Source organism: Dendrobates tinctorius, unplaced genomic scaffold (assembly GCF_039654945.1).
Source record: "Dendrobates tinctorius isolate UK_male_01 unplaced genomic scaffold, ASM3965494v1 ptg000079l, whole genome shotgun sequence".
NCBI classification, from domain to species: Eukaryota; Metazoa; Chordata; class Amphibia; order Anura; family Dendrobatidae; genus Dendrobates; species Dendrobates tinctorius.
Window position 1 is genome coordinate 9,832,946 of NW_027361747.1, and position 17,814 is coordinate 9,850,759.

At 44.7% G+C, this 17,814-nt stretch overlaps 1 protein-coding gene across 6 annotated transcripts in view; it reads right to left on the reverse strand.

The window, feature by feature from the left end:
- The window catches only part of TEC (tec protein tyrosine kinase), a 181,765-nt gene that overhangs the window by 93,103 nt on the left and 70,848 nt on the right, over positions 1-17,814 (reverse strand). For all 6 annotated transcript variants that reach the window (XM_073583479.1, XM_073583476.1, XM_073583480.1 and 3 more), the window contains 2 exons: positions 6,796-6,900; positions 395-476 (listed from right to left, as the gene is read on the reverse strand). In XM_073583479.1, the coding sequence (XP_073439580.1) occupies positions 395-476; positions 6,796-6,900 (187 nt within the window). The remainder of the gene's footprint in view (positions 1-394; positions 477-6,795; positions 6,901-17,814) is intronic.

Below are 17,814 nucleotides of genomic sequence, written 5' to 3' on the forward strand. Positions count from 1 at the left end.
ACCGTAGTCCACATTTACAACGTCTTGAATTTTTAAAGTAATTTGCGCCAAATTTTACCAAGAAGGTACTCTTGGTGATGAGGTAATTCAATGATGTAATAAAACATTTGTCTATGAGCAGGTGTACATTTGATATACCCATTGTTCATACTAAATCTGCTGTAAAATTACACATGCTTTGGAGACCAGACAAACTTGCTCAATTTGATGAGTAAATTTTATTGCTAAAATTACATTCATCATCATGTGTCATTTTAGCGACATAATAGACACCAAAATCTGGTTCATAAACGTGGACCCATGTGGCTAACTAAACACTGCAGACAATCCAGAATTAATAACAAACAGTAATGATTTTATAAATCATCAATAAAGGAAACACTGTAAAGTTCACCTTTTTTCAGACTTTTCACCCATTGGGACCGGCTGTAAGCAGTAGGTGCGAATACATACAAAGTGTTCGTATCATAGATAATCTATGAAAGGAAGCGAGGAAATAAGATCATGAAGACCACACCGCAACACACTCAGGACTTAACAAAGGAAGTCAGCACTGACCACAATTCCAGATTTACCAGAATGATATATGATGCCCAGTACAGCATCTTTGGAAACATTGACATTAGATGTCCACCCTTGACCATTATTTAGGTTTCTTTTTTAAGCTCAATTTGTCCAAAAATAAATGTAGATTACTCTTTTATATTGTTATATATATTTGCATATTTACAGTTTAAATTCCCTGCACAGATTAATATTTAAAGGGATTGTCTTGTACTTTATATTGATGGCCTATCCCCTTAATGACCGTCAATACGTCTTTTTACTGACCTGAGATATAGGAGAATGGCATCCCCATACAGGTGACAATCCAGCAGCTGTCGACTGTATACTATAGCTGACAACTTGCTGCATCACCACAATCAGTGTTGACAACGACCATATCTGTTTAACCTCTTAGATGCTGCAGTCATTAGTGACTACATCATATAAATGGTTACAGAGTGTGGGGGCTTCCTCTTTATCCCCATCAGCACCCTGACATCAAGATTGTGTGGTCCTGATGTTTGCCATGGCAATTCACGACTAAATAGCGGCCTTAGAGTCTGCCGGCTACACTGACCTGCTCAGAAGTTAGCAACATTTAGGTGGTAAAAATACACTTTATCATTCCTGCTATACCACTTTGCATTAATACCTGAAAAGCAACTGAAGGGTTAATAAACCACCTCACAACAGTTTTCAATATGTCAAAGGGTGCTGTTTTTAAGATGGTATCAATTTTTTGGGGTTTCCAATATCTAGGACCCCTAAAGTCACTTCAAACCTGGATAGGTTCCTAAAAAAAATATTTTGTAACTTTCTTTAGAAAAAGGAAAAATTCCCGCTACATTGTTAAATCTCCTAAAATGCTAACAAAATAAAATAACATTTTACAAATGGTGCTGATGTAAAGCAGACATGAGGGAAATGTTACAGTCATATGTTAAAGTTTGGGCACCCCTACTAATGTTAACCTTTTTTCTTTATAGCAATTTTGGTTTTTGCAACAGCTATTTCAGTTTCATATATCTAATAACTGATGGACTCAGTTATATTTCTGGATTTAAATGAGGTTTATTGTACTAACAGAAAATGTGCAATCTGCATTTAAACAAAATTTGACCGGTGCAAAAGTATGGGCACCCTTATCATTTTCTTGATTTGAACACTACTAACTACTTTTTACTGACTTCCTGAAGCACTAAATTGGTTTTGTAACCTCATTGAGCTTTGAACTTCATAGCCAGGTGTATCAAATCATGAGAAAAGGTATTTAAGGTGGCCACTTGCAAGTAGTTCTCCTATTTGATTCTCCTATGAAGAGTGGCATCATGGGCTCCTCAAAACAACTCTCAAATGATCTGAAAGCAAAGATTATTCAACACAGCTTTTCAGGGGAAGGATACAAAAAGTTGTCTCAGAGATTTAACCTGTGAATTTCCACTGTGAGGAACATAGTAAGGAAATGGAAGCACACAGGTACAGTTCTTGTTAAGCCCAGAAGTGGCAGGCCAAGAAAAATATCAGAAAGGCAGAGAAGAAGAATGGTGAGAACAGTCAAGGACAATCCACAGACCACCTCCAAAGACCTGCAGCATCATCTTGCTGCAGATGGTGTCACTGTGCATCGGTCAACAATACAGCGCACTTTGCACAAGGAGAAGCTGTATGGGAGAGTGATGCGAAAGAAGCCGTTTCTGCAAGCACGCCACAAACCGAATCGCCTGAGGTATGCAAAAGCACATTTGGACAAGCCAGTTACATTTTGGAAGAAGGTCCTGTGGACTGATGAAACAAAGATTGAGTTGTTTGGTCATGCAAAAAGGCGTTATGTATGGAGGCTAAAAAACACAGCATTCCAAGAAAAACACTTGCTACCCACAATAAAATTTGGTGGAGGTTCCATCATGCTTTGGGGCTGTGTGGCCAATGCCGGCACTGGGAATCTTGTTAAAGTTGAGGGTCGCATGGATTCAACTCAGTATCAGCAGATTCTTGACAATAATGTGCAAGAATCAGTGACGAAGTTGAAGTTACGCAGGGGATGGATATTTCAGCAAGACAATGATCCAAAACACCGCTCCAAATCTACTCAGGCATTTATGCAGAGGAACAATTACAATGTTCTGGAATGGCCATCCCAGTCCCCAGACCTGAATATCATTGAACATCTGTGGGATGATTTGAAGCGGGCTGTCCATGCTCGGCGACCATCAAACTTAACTGAACTGGAATTGTTTTGTAAACAGGAATGGTCACAAATACCTTCATCCAGGATTCAGGAACTCATTAATAGCTACAGGATGTGACTAGAGGTTGTTATTTTTGCAAAAGGAGGATCTACGAAATATTAATGTCACTTTTATGTTGCGGTGCCCATACTTTTGCACCGGTCAAATTTTGTTTAAATGCAGATTGCACGTTTTCTGTTAGTACAATAAACCTCATTTGAATCCAGAAATATAACTGAGTCCATCAGTTATTATATATATGAAACTGAAATAGCTGTTGCAAAAACCAAAATTGTTATAAAGAAAAAAGGTTAACATTAATAGGGGTGCCCAAAGTTTAACATATGACTGTATTTTTTAATATTTTTCTATGGTATGACTGTCTGGATTAAAGGGATAATCAAAGTTTGAAAATTACTATTTTTTTTAAAGTTTTGTCAAATTTCTGCTTTTTTTTTATAAACACAAAACATATCAACCTAAACTTACCATTACCATAAAGTATAATGTGTCACGAAAAGCAATCTCCAAATCACTTGGATATGTTGAAGCGCTCCAGAGTTATTACTACATAAACTGACACTAATCAGATTTTAAAAAATTGGCCCGGTCACTAAGGAGTTAAGATAAGTCATCAATATCAGATCGGTAGGGATGCAACATCTCTCAACTCTGATGATCAGCTGCCTTTCAGTGCCGGTGGCGCATGGCTGTGCTCAGTTGCCGAGTGGAACTACGGAACTACACAGCTCTGTCAATAGTCGCCACGGTCAATTACTCCACATCCATGCCTGTTGATTTGAATATGGGTGGAATTGCACCCCAAAGCAGTCACCATACATTGATGTAGCTATGTAGTTTCGCTCCGCAACTGATCACTTCCAGCAGGCACTGAGAACAGTTAATTGGCGGGGTGCTAGCTGTCACACCCCCCCTATCTGATAATGATGACCTACAGTTAAGTCCATATATATTTGGACAGAGACAACATTTTTCTAATTTTGGTTCTAGACATTACCACAATGAATTTTAAACAAAACAATTCAGATGCAGTTGAGGTTCAGACTTTCAGCTTTCATTTGAAGGTATCCACATTAAAATTGGATGAAGAGTTTAGGAGTTTCACCTCCTTAACATGTGCCACCCGGTTTTTAAAGGGACCAAAAGTAATTGGACAGATTAAATAATTGTAAATAAAATGTTCATTTCTAGTACTTGGTTGAAAACCCTTTGTTGGCAATGACTGGCTGAAGTCTTGAACTCATGGACATCACCAGACGCTGTGCTTCCTCCTTTTTGATGCTCTTCCAGGCCTTCACTGCGGTTTTCAGTTGCTGTTTGTTTGTGGGCCTTTCTGTCTGAAGTTTAGTCTTTAACAAGTGAAATGCATGCTCAATTGGGTTGAGATCAGGTGACTGACTTGGCCATTCAAGAATATTCCACTTCTTTGCTTTTATAAACTCCTGGGTTGCTTTGGCTTTATGTTTTGGTTCATTGTCCATCTGTAGTATGAAATGACGACCAATCAGTTTGGCTGCATTTGGCTGGATCTGAGCACACAGTATGGCTCTGAATACCTCAGAATTCATTCGGCTGCTTCTGTCCTGTGTCACATCATCAATAAACACTAGTGACCCAGTGCAACTGGCAGCCATGCATGCCCAAGCCATCACACTGCCTCCGCCGTGTTTTACAGATGATGTGGTATGCTTTGGATCATGAGCTGTACCACGCCTTCACCATACTTTTCTCTTTCCATCATTCTGGTAGAGGTTGATCTTGATTTTATCTGTCCAAACAATGTTCTTCCAGAACTGTGCTGGCTTTTTAGATGTTTTTTAGCAAAGTCCAGTCTAGCCTTTTGATTCTTGATGCTTATGAGTGGCTTGCACCGTGCAGTGAACCCTCTGTATTTAATTTCATGCAGTCTTCTCTTTATGGTAGATTTGGATATTGATACGCCTATCTACTGGAGAGTGTTGTTCACTTGGTTGGCTGTTGTGAAGGGGTTTCTCTTCACCATGGAGATTATTCTGCGATCATCCACCACTGTTGTCTTCCGTGGGCACCCAGGTCTTTTTGCATTGATCAGTTCACCAGTGCTTTCTTTCTTTCTCAGGATGTACCAAACTGTAGATTTTGCCACTCCTAATGTTGTAGCAAATTCTCGGATGGGTTTTTTCTGTTTTTGCAGCTTAAGGATGTCTTGTTTCACCTGCATGGAGAGCTCCTTTGACCACTGTTTCTTTCACAGCAAAACCTTCCAAATGCAAGCACCACACCTCAAATAAACTCCAGGCCTTTTATCTGCTTAATTGAGAATGACATAGCGAAGGGATTGCCCACACCTGTCCATGAAATAGCCTTGGAGTCAATTGTCCAATTACTTTTGGTTCCTTTAAAAACAGGGTGGCACATGATAAGTAGCTGAAACTCCTAAACCCTTCATCCAATTTTAATGAGGATACCCTCAAATGAAAGCTGAAAGTCTGAACTTCAACTGCATCTGAATTGTTTTGTTTAAAATTCATTGTGGTAATGTCTAGAACCAAAATTAGAAAAATGTTGTCTCTGTCCAAATATATATGGACCTAACTGTATATTTTTATGTATTCAAGTATATATATTTATATATTGAAGTCAATAACAAAAAGTATGCAGTGGCTGCAGGCAAATTTTTGCCTTTTAACTACACACTTATGCAAGAAATTTTAAGTTATCAGGCAAAAATAATTTGAACCAAAAAAATTATGTTATTCATTTATCTTGTTAGAGCGAACAAAAAAGATTTTCCAAGGTTCAAACTACTTTAAAGAATAAAAGATGTGATATTTACCGTCACTGATATTCGGCAGCTCCAGTTACAAGTTACTCAGTCCCTGATGCTCTCTACTTCTTGGTCCCATTTCAACACGACAAAAATGTCTGCTAATTAGTGATGAGCGAGTATTCTCGTCGCTCGGGTTTTTCCGAGCATGCTCGGGTGTCCTCCGAGTATTTGGATGTGCTCGGAGATTTAGTTTTCATCGCCTCAGCTGCATGATTTGCGGCTGCTGGACAGCATGAATACATGTGGAGATTCCCTAACAAACCGGCATTCCACACATGTCTAGCAGTCGCAAATCATGCAGCTACAGCAACAGAAACTAAATCTCCGAGCACGCCAAAATACTCGGAGATCACCTGAGCATGCTCGGGAAAACCAGAGCAACGAGTATACTCGCTCATCACTACCGCTAATCATTGGTCACAACAGTGACTGGTGAAATGGTGCCATTTATTGAATGTTGAGAGAGATCTAGGAAATATGAGTAATCATGGACCATATGGGCATCTGTGTGGGATAGAATATCAGTGTACTAATTTTCTTTTCAATCAGTATGAGTAAATTGGACCTTTCCCTGGATTTATAACCATACAATTAAAACCACGATAGCTGTTTTAAGCCTAAGCTGTGAATTTGACCTAAGCAGACATTTATATCTGGTGCAGAATTAAAGTGATTGTCCACAACTTTTATATTAATGACGTACGATTATGATAGGCAATGAATATAAATAAGATCGGAGGCGGTCTATTGCTTCCAACACCCCTCACAATAAGCTGTTATCACCTCGATGTAACTGTGTATGGAGCAGATCACCATGGCTCTGGACACGGTTTAGTGCGGAGTACAGGGAGCCATTTGAGGCTTATTGATAAGATCACTAGCGGACACAGACAAAAGTGCAAAAACAATATATGGACTCTTTGCAATCCAATAGTTCATTATAATGCACAAGTACACATGTTTTGGAAGTGGAAATGGGCCCCCTGACCTCTTGGGCCCCTGTGCAGCTGCACAAGTTACACCAATATCTCCACCCTTGGACAAGATAGGAAAACCAGCAATTCAATTTTTAATTGAGTATAAGGTTGTGTGTGTGTGTGCATTATAATCCTTCACAAGTTGTAACAGGGAGCAGAGCACTTGGTAATATGATGAAACAGGTGAACAGACAGATAATAAGTGACCACATACCTGAAATGCATATTTATTTTGGCAAGGAATCTGGTCTGTTTCATTCTTTACAACTTCTACACACTTTATTTTGGTAATGTCTACTGATCCTTTCTTGTTTCTCTTCTGCAAAAAAAACAAAGAAAGTACAAAGGAAGTTATGAGGGTTAATAGTTGACCAGCGATTTCTCATTTGTACAACAGAATTTACAAAACCTTTTTTTTTCACATTTGAAGTGATTTTGAGGGGTCTGTATGACAGATAATACTGAAAGTGACACCATTCTATAAACTGGACACCTCAAGGTGCACAAAACCACATTCAAGGGTAACAGGAAAAAATGGACCACAAAAATTTGTTGTGCAATTTCTCCTGTGCATGCCGATACCCCATATGTTGGAGAAAATTGCTGTTTACGCTCGCAGCAGGGCTTGGAAGAGAAGGAGCGCCATTTGACTTTTTGAATGCAATATTTGCTGGAATAATTGGTGGACGCCATGTCACGTTTGGAGAGCCCCTGATGTGCCTAAAGAGTGGAAACACCACACAAGTGATATTTTGGAAACTAGACCACTCCGGGAACTAATCTAGATGTATGGTGAGCACCTTGAACCCCCAGGTGCTTTACATAGGTTTATAACATTGAGCCCTGAAAATAAACAATAAGCATCATACTTCCCCCACAAAAATGTTTTTTTGCATTTTTACAATGGTAATAGGAGAAATTGCACCATAAGTTTTTGTGAAATTTCTCCTGAGTACTCCAATATCCCATATGTGAGGGAAAACTACTGTTTGGGTGCACGGCAGGGCTTTGAAGGGAAGGAGCGCCATTTGACTTTTTTAATGCAAAATTTGCTGAAGTAATTAGTGGGCACCATGTCACGTTTGGAGATATGCCTAAACAGTGAAAAAATCCACAAGTGACACTATTTTGGAAACTAGACCCCTCAGGAAACTTATCTTGATGTGTACTGAGCACCTTGAACCACCTGGTGCTTCACAGAAGTTTATAACGTAGAACCATGAAAATTAAAAAAAAATAAAACAAAAAAAACCTCCACATTTTTCCCACAAAAATGTTATTTTAGCTCCAAATTTTTTATTTTCACAAGGATAGCAGGACAAATGGACCTCAAAATTTGTTGTGCAATTTCTCCTGAGTACACTGATACCCCATATATGGTAGAAGACTACTTTTTAGGCACAGTGCAAAGCTCAGAAGGGAAGAAGCACCATATTTTAGAGTTCACATTTTGTTGGACTAGTTTGAGGGTGCCATGTTATATTGTGGGTCACAGAATTCTATACCACTGGGCAATGAAGAAAAAAGAATTACATTTTTACCACTAAAATTTAGTTTTAGCCCCAGATTTTACATTTTCACACTGGGAAAATTTCTGCTGAATGTAGAAATGCCCCATTTGAGCTTATTTTCCACGCAGCGCTCGGCGCCACTAAGCCCCGCCCCCTGCCGGCTCCCTGCCCGCCCCATCCGGTCATCGCCTCCTACTATCGCACACGGCTGCATGCGATCTGCGCACCCTATCTTTAGCATAGGGTCTGCAGACCGTGCGCTAGTAGGATTTTAGCGTGCACTGCGCACTTTTGAAGGTGCGCCGGTGTGCGCCGAACACACCATGTTGCATTTTGGCGCGCTCAGCGCACCTTCAGAAGTGCGCAGCGCACGCTAAAATCCTACTAGCGCACGGCCTGCGCACCCTATGCTAAAGATAGGGTGCGCAGATCGCATGCAGCCGTGTGCGATAGTAGGCGGCGATGACCGGATGGGGCGGACAGGGAGCCGGCAGGGGGCGGGGCTTAGCAGCGCCGAGCGCTGCGTGGAAAATAAGCTAGTGTGAAACTAGCCTTAGCCATGCGGCGAGACTCAGGAGGGACAGAGCACTATTGGCAAATAGCACTCCGTCCCTCTTGAGTTTTGCCGTATGGCTAAGCAGTATTGTTATACATGAGGCATCCTAGAGCACAGAGGTTTCTAAAATAGTTTGGGGACTCCATATACAGTGTCTCTACGTGCTAAGAGAGCAGAATCCCTCATCAAGGGACACCATTTAGGAAATCAAACCCATTGGGTATTTATCTACGGGTATCGTGACGATTTTGACTCCATGGGTGTTTTCCAGAAACAAACAGCAGTGGATGTTGCTGAGAGAAAATTGCACACTGCCGTTGTAGTGACCAGTACGTTGCAGTGACCAGTATGTTGTATTGCCCGTACAATGTGCCCAGCTCATGCACCTGTATATTAGACATCAGGCTACAGAAATGCTAAACATGCAGATATTAACTGCGGTTTAGGCACACAAGGGTTCAGAAGGAAGAGGGGCATTAGGATTTGGAAGGACAGATTTCACTTTTCCAGCGGCTTAGTGCTACCAGAAACATGGAAGGCCCCTATATGTCCATTAACAGATGACGGAACTGACTGAGGACTTTATATTTTTGTGGATTGAGTTGAAGCTTTATTTGAAACATTTTGGATCACATTTATCCGGCGCTCTACGTTGAGCACTTATATCAGGGTTTCCCTTTAAATCTCTGAGTGACGTAATTTAGATGAAACTCCCCCGAGGGATAATAACTAGTTTTTGCATCACCATATTTTGACAGCTATAATTTTTCCATATTTCTGCAGACAAAGTCATGTGAGGGCTTGTTTTTTTGCGGGACAAGTTGACGTTTTATTGGTACTATTTTCAGTCTCATCACATTTTTGGTTGCTTTCTATTCTGATTTTTGGGAGGCTGAATAAACAAAAATCAACAATTCAGGATTTTTTTCTTAATGACGTTTCATGCATGGTAAAGCTGGCAAGGCAACTATATTCTTAGAATTAGTATGATTACAGTGATACCTCATTTACAATAATTTTTTATGTTTTGTCACTGTTAGGCTACTTTCACACTTGCGTTTTTTTGTGCTGCGCACCGTGCGCAGTTCAAGCGCACATAAAAAACGCATCATGCGTTTGTGTGCTTTTTTTGCGGTTTTGCGCATTTTTTTTTTTAAAAACGCATGCTTTTTTTGCGCTGACGTGCACACTACCATGCGCACGTCAGCGCACCCATAGACTATAATGGGTGTTTGGGTGAAAAAAAAAAACGCATTGCGTGCGCATGCGTTTTTTTGGGACAAGTCGGACGCACAAAAAATGCAACAGGATGCATTTTGTGCGCCCGAGCGCACACTACAAAAAAACGCATGCGCATACAAACGCGTACAAACGCATGTGTATGCGCACCCATGTAAAGCATAGGAAAAAAACGCATGCTTTCTTTGCGCAAAAAAACGCAAGTGTGAAACCAGCCGTACACACTAAAAACTAATACCAATAAAAAATTATTTTTGCATCGCTTTATTCTGAGAGCTACAACTTTTTTAGTTTTCTGGTAATGGAAATGTTTTGCTGCTTGTTTTTGAGGGACAAGATGACATTTTTAGCCTTCCATTTTTATTTACATTCGTCTTTTTTACTGCATTTTATTCCACTTTTTGTTCAGCGGTACGATGATAATGCATCATCTTTTGCCTTTTTTTTTTCTTTTGGTGTTCACTAAAGGGGTTAACTAGTATTTATTTAGGGTCACTTAGAAGTTTCCTTATTTTTGAAAGAAAAGCACAGTTTTTTTCCAATGAAGCTAACATTAAATGATTCAGAAATACATTCTTTACATTGTTAATGTGTTAAATGACTATTCTAGCTGCAAACTTCTGGTTTGTAATACAATATCTTCATAGGTGTATAGAGCCCCATTTCCAACAACCATCACTTCAGTGTTCTTATGGTACTTTGTGCTTGCCAACTGTGTAAGAAGGCTAATACCCTTGTGCAAGTATGTTAGCACAGCTGAAAACAGTTTGGCTGATTAGAGAACCTATATATCTGACCTTCATTTAAGCTAATTGAGAATCTGGAGCATTACATTTGTTGGTTCCATTAAACTCTCAAAATGGCCAGAAAAAAAAAGAACCTTCATGTGAAACTCGACAGCCTATTCTTGTTCTTAGAAATGAAGGCTTTTCCATGCGAGAAATTGCCAAGAAACTGAAGATTTCCAACAACGGTGTACTACTCCCTTCAGAGGAGAGCACAAACAGGCTCTAACCAGAGTAGAAAGAGAAGTGGGAGGCCCCGCTGCACAACTGAGCAACAAGACAAGTACATTAGAGACTAGCAGCTTCATTAAATAGTACACGCAAAATGCCAGTATCAACGTTTACAGTGAAGAGGCGACTCCGGGATGCTGGCCTTCAGGGCAGAGTGGCAAAGAAAAAGCCATATCTGAGACTGGCTAATAAAACGAAAAGATTAATATGGGCAAAAGAACACAGACATTGGACAGAGGAAGATTGGTTTTAAGTGTTATGGACAGACGAATCCAAGTGTGGATCACACAAAAGAACATTTGTGAGACACAGAACAACTGAAAAGATGCTGGAAGAGTGCATAACACCATCTGTCAAGCATGGTGGAGGTAATGTGATGGTCTGGGGTTGCTTTGGTGCTGGTAAAGTGGGAGATTTGTACAAGGTAAAAGGGATTTTGAAGAAGGAAGGCTATCACTCCATTTTACAACGCCATGCCATACCCTGTGAACAGTGCTTGATTGAAGCCAATTTCCTCCTACAACAGGTGTAAGAACTATTTAGGGAAGAAGCAGGCAGCTGGTATTCTATCTGTAATGGAGTGGCCAGCGCAGTCACCAGATCTCAACCCCATTCAGCTGTTGTGGGAGCAGCTTGACCGTATAGTACACAAAAAGTGCCCATCAAGCCAAACCAACTTGTGGGAGGGGCATCTGGAGGCATGGGGTGAAATTTCTCCAGATTACCTCAGGAAATTAACTGCTAGAATGCCAAATGTCTGCAATGCTGTAATTGCTGCAAAGCCAGCATTCTTTGACGAAAGCAAAGTTTGAAGGAGAAAAATATTATTATTTCAAATAAAAAATTTTTTTCGAACCTTGTCAATGTCTGGACTAGATTTTAAATTCATTGGGCAACTCATTTGATTAATAAAAGTATGAGTTTTCATGGAAAATAAAAAATTGTCTGGGTGAACCTAAACTTTCGAACGGTAATGTATATAATTCTATTATTATTATTTGGGTTTTTTGTTTAAAATGTTTTTACAACTTTTTTCACTTTGATTTTTACTTAGGCCTACTATGGGACTTTCACTTTCTGCAGTCTGATCGCAGTTATAAGGTATAGCCATGCAGGGGCATTGCTATTGTTACGGTTCGCTATTGCAAAAGAGGAAAGCAAAAGGTTACCCGAGAGTGGATCCTCTGGGTCACGGTTCCAGAGCCCCCGAGGGCGAGCACCCAGGTGAGGACCACCCCCTATACAGGGAGTGTTAGGGACAGACCCCCAGGGGATAGAACCGCGACAGCCGGAACCAAAGGGACGACTGGGGCAATAGACTAGAAGGAAGCACCGACGTATCCGTACAGGAGGACACCAGAGAACACAGAGACTTAAGCTGAGCACAGGACAAGAGAGTCAGGGGCGTCCGGGACGGGAGGCTGCAAAAGAGAGGAAGCACAAAGATACACTAGGCAGGAGGGTAGGTAAACAACAAGGAAGGTAACAGGGTTGGACGAGAGGCGGCAGGAGCAGGACAGAGACGGAGGGAGAAGCACGGAGGCACTAACAGGCAGAGACAGCGCAGGCAGAGAGCCCCAGAGACACAGAGCGCAGTGCTGACAGAGGCAAGGGTGAAGGGGCCTGGAAACACAGAGCACGGCGCACGAGACAGCGCTACCGCGTTTGATAGACAGGCGTCTTACCTGTCCAAACGCCGGACATATGTAGTGGTGGGCGCCGCCATGTTGGAGGTGGGGCCAGCGCGTCACTCTACCCAGGAGGCTGCGCGCCGGGAGTCACGCAGTGTGCAGGTGCCCGACGAGAAAGGAGCCGGAGGCCAGGCGCGGGGACGCGCCGAGAAGCAGGAGCGCGCCGAGGGGCGCGCACAGCGCGGTAAGTGGGGGCTGGGGCCGTTACAGTACCCCCCTTTTACACACCCTCCTCCTAATGCTGGAGAGAAACCGTCTCATAATGCGAGGAGAATCAATATTCTCCTGGGGTTCCCATGATCTCTCCTCGGGACCGAAACCTTTCCAATCAATCAGAAACAGCGTTTTTCCTTTAACAGTCTTCATGGCCAATATATCTCGTACCTCAAAGGTGTTATCCGAGGTACAAGGTTGGGAAGTTTGGGAAGGCGCAGAGTAGAAGTGGTTAAATACTGCCGGTTTGAGGAGAGATACATGGAAGGCATTGGGAATCTTTAGTGAGGCGGGTAACCTCAACTTGTAGGCCACGTTGTTGATGCGACTTAAAACCTCAAAGGGCCCGATGTAAAGTGGACCTAACTTATAGGAGGGGATTTTTAACCTGATATGCCGAGAAGCTAACCAAACTTTATCCCCAGGGCGACACGGAAGAGCGTCTAGCCGCCTTTTGTCGGCATACCGCTTCATTCTGAGGCTGGCACCCTCAAGAGCTACTTTGGTCTCTCTCCAAATCTGAGAGAAGTCTACAGACAAGGAGTCCGCTACCAGAACACCCGAGGTGGGGGACACGGGAAGAGGAATCCCAGGGTGTTGACCAAAAACCACAAAAAAGGGAGATTTGGAGGAGGCTTCACTGGGATGATTGTTGTAGGCGAATTCTGCCCAAGGAAGAAGAGAGCACCAATCGTCCTGATGAGCATTGGAAAAATGCCGAAGGTAAGATGTTAGCGCCTGGTTGACTCGCTCGACTTGACCATTCGACTGGGGGTGATAAGCTGAGGAGAAATCCAACGTTATCTTCAGCAATCCGCAGAGAGCTCGCCAAAAACGGGAGGTAAACTGGACCCCACGATCCGAGACAATATGCTGAGGGAAACTATGGAGGCGGAAGACGTGAGGCAGAAAGATCTTCACCAACTCGGGTGCGGAAAGCAGACCTGGCAGGGCGATGAAGTGGGCCATTTTGGAAAATCGGTCCACGACCACCAATATCACCGTACAACCAGAAGAGGGAGGCAAATCGGTGACGAAATCCATAGCAATATGAGTCCATGGGTTGGCTGGTACTGGTAACGGATGTCCCGAGGGAGGACGTCGAGGGACCTTGTTCCGGGCGCAGGAAGGACAGGAAGCGATGAAATCTTGGACATCCTTGCGGAGTGAAGGCCACCAGTAATGGCGGGAGACAAGCAAGAGAGTTTTTCTAACTCCAGCATGTCCAGAAAATTTTGAAGAGTGACTCCAGCGTAGAACCTTTAGTCTATCTCCACTCCGAACAAAGGTTCTACCGGATGGTGGAGAAACCAGGCTTAGTGGGGCCACGGTAAGGATCTTGGCGGGGTCGATGAGATGGACTGGACCCTCCTCCTTATCGACAGATAGGAATGATCATGAGAGGGCATCTGCCTTAACGTTCTTATCCCCGGGTCTGAAGTGGAGTTCGAAGTCAAACCGTTCGAAAAACAGTGACCATCTGGCCTGCCGTGGGTTGAGCCTTTGGGCGGACTGAAGGTAAGCCAAATTTTTGTGATCCATAAAAATGATGAATGGGTGGAGAGCACCCTCGAGAAGATGGCGCCATTCTTCAAGAGCCATTTTTATGGCCAAGAGTTCTCTATTTCCAACGGCATAATTACGTTCGGGAGCGGAGAAAGCCTTAGAAAAGAATCCGCAAATGAGAGCGCGGCCAGAGGAGGATTTCTGCAAAAGAACTGCTCCAGCTCCTACAGAGGATGCGTCGACCTCGAGGATGAAGGGTCTGCTGGCATCCGGGCGATGGAGTACCAGGGACTTAGCGAACTCTTGCTTCAGGATCTCAAAGGCAGCCTCTTCTTCAGCGGGCCAATGATTAGGGTCGGCTCCTTTGCGGACAAGAGCCGAGATGGGTTTCGTCAAAGAAGAAAAATGAGGAATAAATTGCCGGTAATAATTGGCAAAACCCAAAAACCGCTGAATTGCCTTAACGCCATGGGGACGTGGCCAATTCAGAACGGCGGAGACTTTCTCAGGATCCATCTCTAACCCCGAGTTTGAGACGATGTAGCCAAGAAAAGGCAATGACGTTTGCTCAAAGAGGCATTTCTCCAACTTGGCAAAAAGGTGGATCTCTCTGAGACGCTGAAGGACTTGGCGAACGTCTCGGCGATGTGTGGCCAGATCTGGGGAGAAGACTAAGATGTCGTCCAGGTAGACTACGACACAGGAGTGGAGAAGATCTCGAAAGACATCATTAATGAGTTCCTGGAATACTGCAGGTGCGTTGCAGAGTCCAAAGGGCATAACCAAATACTCGTAGTGCCCATCTCGCGTGTTAAACGCAGTCTTCCACTCGTCCCCAGAGAGTATGCGAACCAGATTATAGGCCCCTCGTAAGTCAAGCTTAGTAAACACACGTGCTCCCCTCAGGCGATCAAAAAGCTCGGAGATGAGTGGTAGTGGATATTTATTCTTCACCGTGATACGATTCAGGCCACGATAATCGATGCATGGGCGCAGGGATCCATCTTTCTTTTTTACGAAAAAGAAGCCTGCTCCTGCAGGGGACGAAGACTTCCGAATGAAGCCTCTGGCCAGGTTGTCTTGGATGTATTCAGACATGGCTTGGGTCTCTGCCGAGGAGAGAGAATAAATCCTTCCACGAGGCGGAGTGGTGCCAGCAACGAGCTCAATGGGGCAGTCGTAGGGACGGTGCGGCGGAAGAGTCTCAGCCTCTTTCTTGTCAAAAACATCCAAAAAGTTATAGTACGCCACCGGTAATCCACAGGGAACAAGGGACGGAAGAGGGGTACCTACGGGATGCACCGACAGCAGACACCGAGCCCGACAAGACTCCCCCCAGCGCAAAACGTTGCCACTATGCCAATCTAAGGTGGGCTCGTGAAGCCGGTGAAGCCGCAGCCAGGGAAGACCAAGAAGGATTGGATGGGAAATACCTGATAAAACATAAAACGTAATTCTCTCCTTGTGCAGGGCCCCTACTTGTAACTCTACTTCATGAGTGACAAGAGTAACTGTCTCTAGCAGGGGTCGACCATCTACGGAGGCGAGAACTTTGGGATTCTGCAAAGCCCTCATGGGAATAGAAAGTTTGTTAACCTCCTCTAGCCTAATAAAATTCCCGGCGGCACCCGAGTCCACATAGGCCACTAGAGAAGCCCGCTTCCCACCAACATGCAAGAGGACAGACAAAGTGAGGGGAAGAGAGGTATCACATACACCTAGGGAGGCCTCTCTTACCTGGCCTAGGCGGAGGAGTTTTCCGGATGATCTGGACAAGTTCGGAGGAGATGGGAACTGCTACCGTAGTAGAAACATTGACCGTGGAGACTCCTCTCCCTACGACGCTGATCAGAGAGCTTCAGGCGGTCCACCTGCATAGGTTCAGGTGCCGAAGGTGAAGGGAGGCTCCTAGGTCGGGGACTGGGTGGTCTACGAAAAGAAGAAAATGGACGAGAGACCCTTCTCTCCCTGGCCCGTTCTTGAAACCGGAGATCAATCCGAGTGGCTAAGGAGATCAAATCCTCCAGAGCAGTTGGAGTGTCACGACCAGCGAGCTCATCCTTTATGCGACTCGAGAGGCCTCGCCAGAAGGTGCCCACCAAGGCCTCGTTATTCCAACCTAAGTCGGAAGACAGGGTCCTAAACTGTATGGCGTACTGGCCCACAGTCAGAGAACCTTGGCACAGGTTGAACAAAGCCTCAGTGGTGGAGGCTAAGCGACCCGGTTCGTCAAAAACCCGACAAAAAGTGTCAAGAAAAACGGACAGCTGGGTAGCTATTGGGTCATCACGCTCCCAGAGAGTATTGACCCAAGCAAACGCGTCCCCCTCCAGATGAGAAATGATGAAGGCCACCTTGGCTCGGTCTGTGGGATACTGCTGGGGCAGCAGCTCAAAATGCAGGCGGCACTGATTTATAAATCCCCGGCACAATTTGGCGTCCCCGCCATAACGGGGTGCTTTGGCCAACCGTGGAGGAGGATGGGAGGCCGCAGCAGGAGGAGCAGAGGCGGCCAAGTGCAAGGAAAGCAACCGACCGTCCACCGAAGCCATGTAGCTGAGGATATGGGACTGGGTGTCACGCTGCTGAGCCAATTCCTGCTGTAGGCCAGCCAACTGGGCGGCGTTACCAGGGTCAGAGGACTAGAGAGCAGAAAGACGCGAGTCCATGGTTTTCATAAAGGACATCATGCGCGTCTGGTTCTCCCGAAGGAAAACTAACTCTTTTTGGGCAGCCGTGGCTCCAGCAGGGTCCATGGCCTGTCTGTTACGGTTCGCTATTGCAAAAGAGGAAAGCAAAAGGTTACCCGAGAGTGGATCCTCTGGGTCACGGTTCCAGAGCCCCCGAGGGCGAGCACCCAGGTGAGGACCACCCCCTATACAGAGAGTGTTAGGGACAGACCCCCAGGGGATAGAACCGCGACAGCCAGAACCAAAGGGACGACTGGGGCAATGGACTAGAAGGAGGCACCAACGTATCCGTACAGGAGGACACCAGAGAACACAGAGACTTAAGCTGAGCACAGGACCGGAGAGCCAGGGACGTCCGGGACGGGAGGCTGCAAAAGAGAGGAAGCACAAAGATACTCTAGGCAGGAGGGTAGGTAAACAAGGAAGGTAACAGGGTTGGACGAGAGGCGGCAGGAGCAGGACAGAGACGGAGGAAGAAGCACGGAGGCACTAACAGGCAGAAACAGCGCAGGCAGAGAGCCCCAGAGACACAGAGCGCAGCGCTGACAGAGGCAAGGGTGAAGGGGCCTGGAAACACAGAGCACGGCGCACGAGACAGCGCTACCGCGTTTGATAGACAGGCGTCTTACCTGTCCAAACGCCGGACATATGTAGTGGTGGGCGCCGCCATGTTGGAGGCGGGGCCAGCGCGTCACTCTACCCAGGAGGCTGCGCGCCGGGAGTCACGCAGTGTGCAGGTGCCCGACGAGAAGGGAGCCGGAGGCCGGGCCCGGGGACGCGCTGAGAAGCAGGAGCGCGCCGAGCGGTAAGT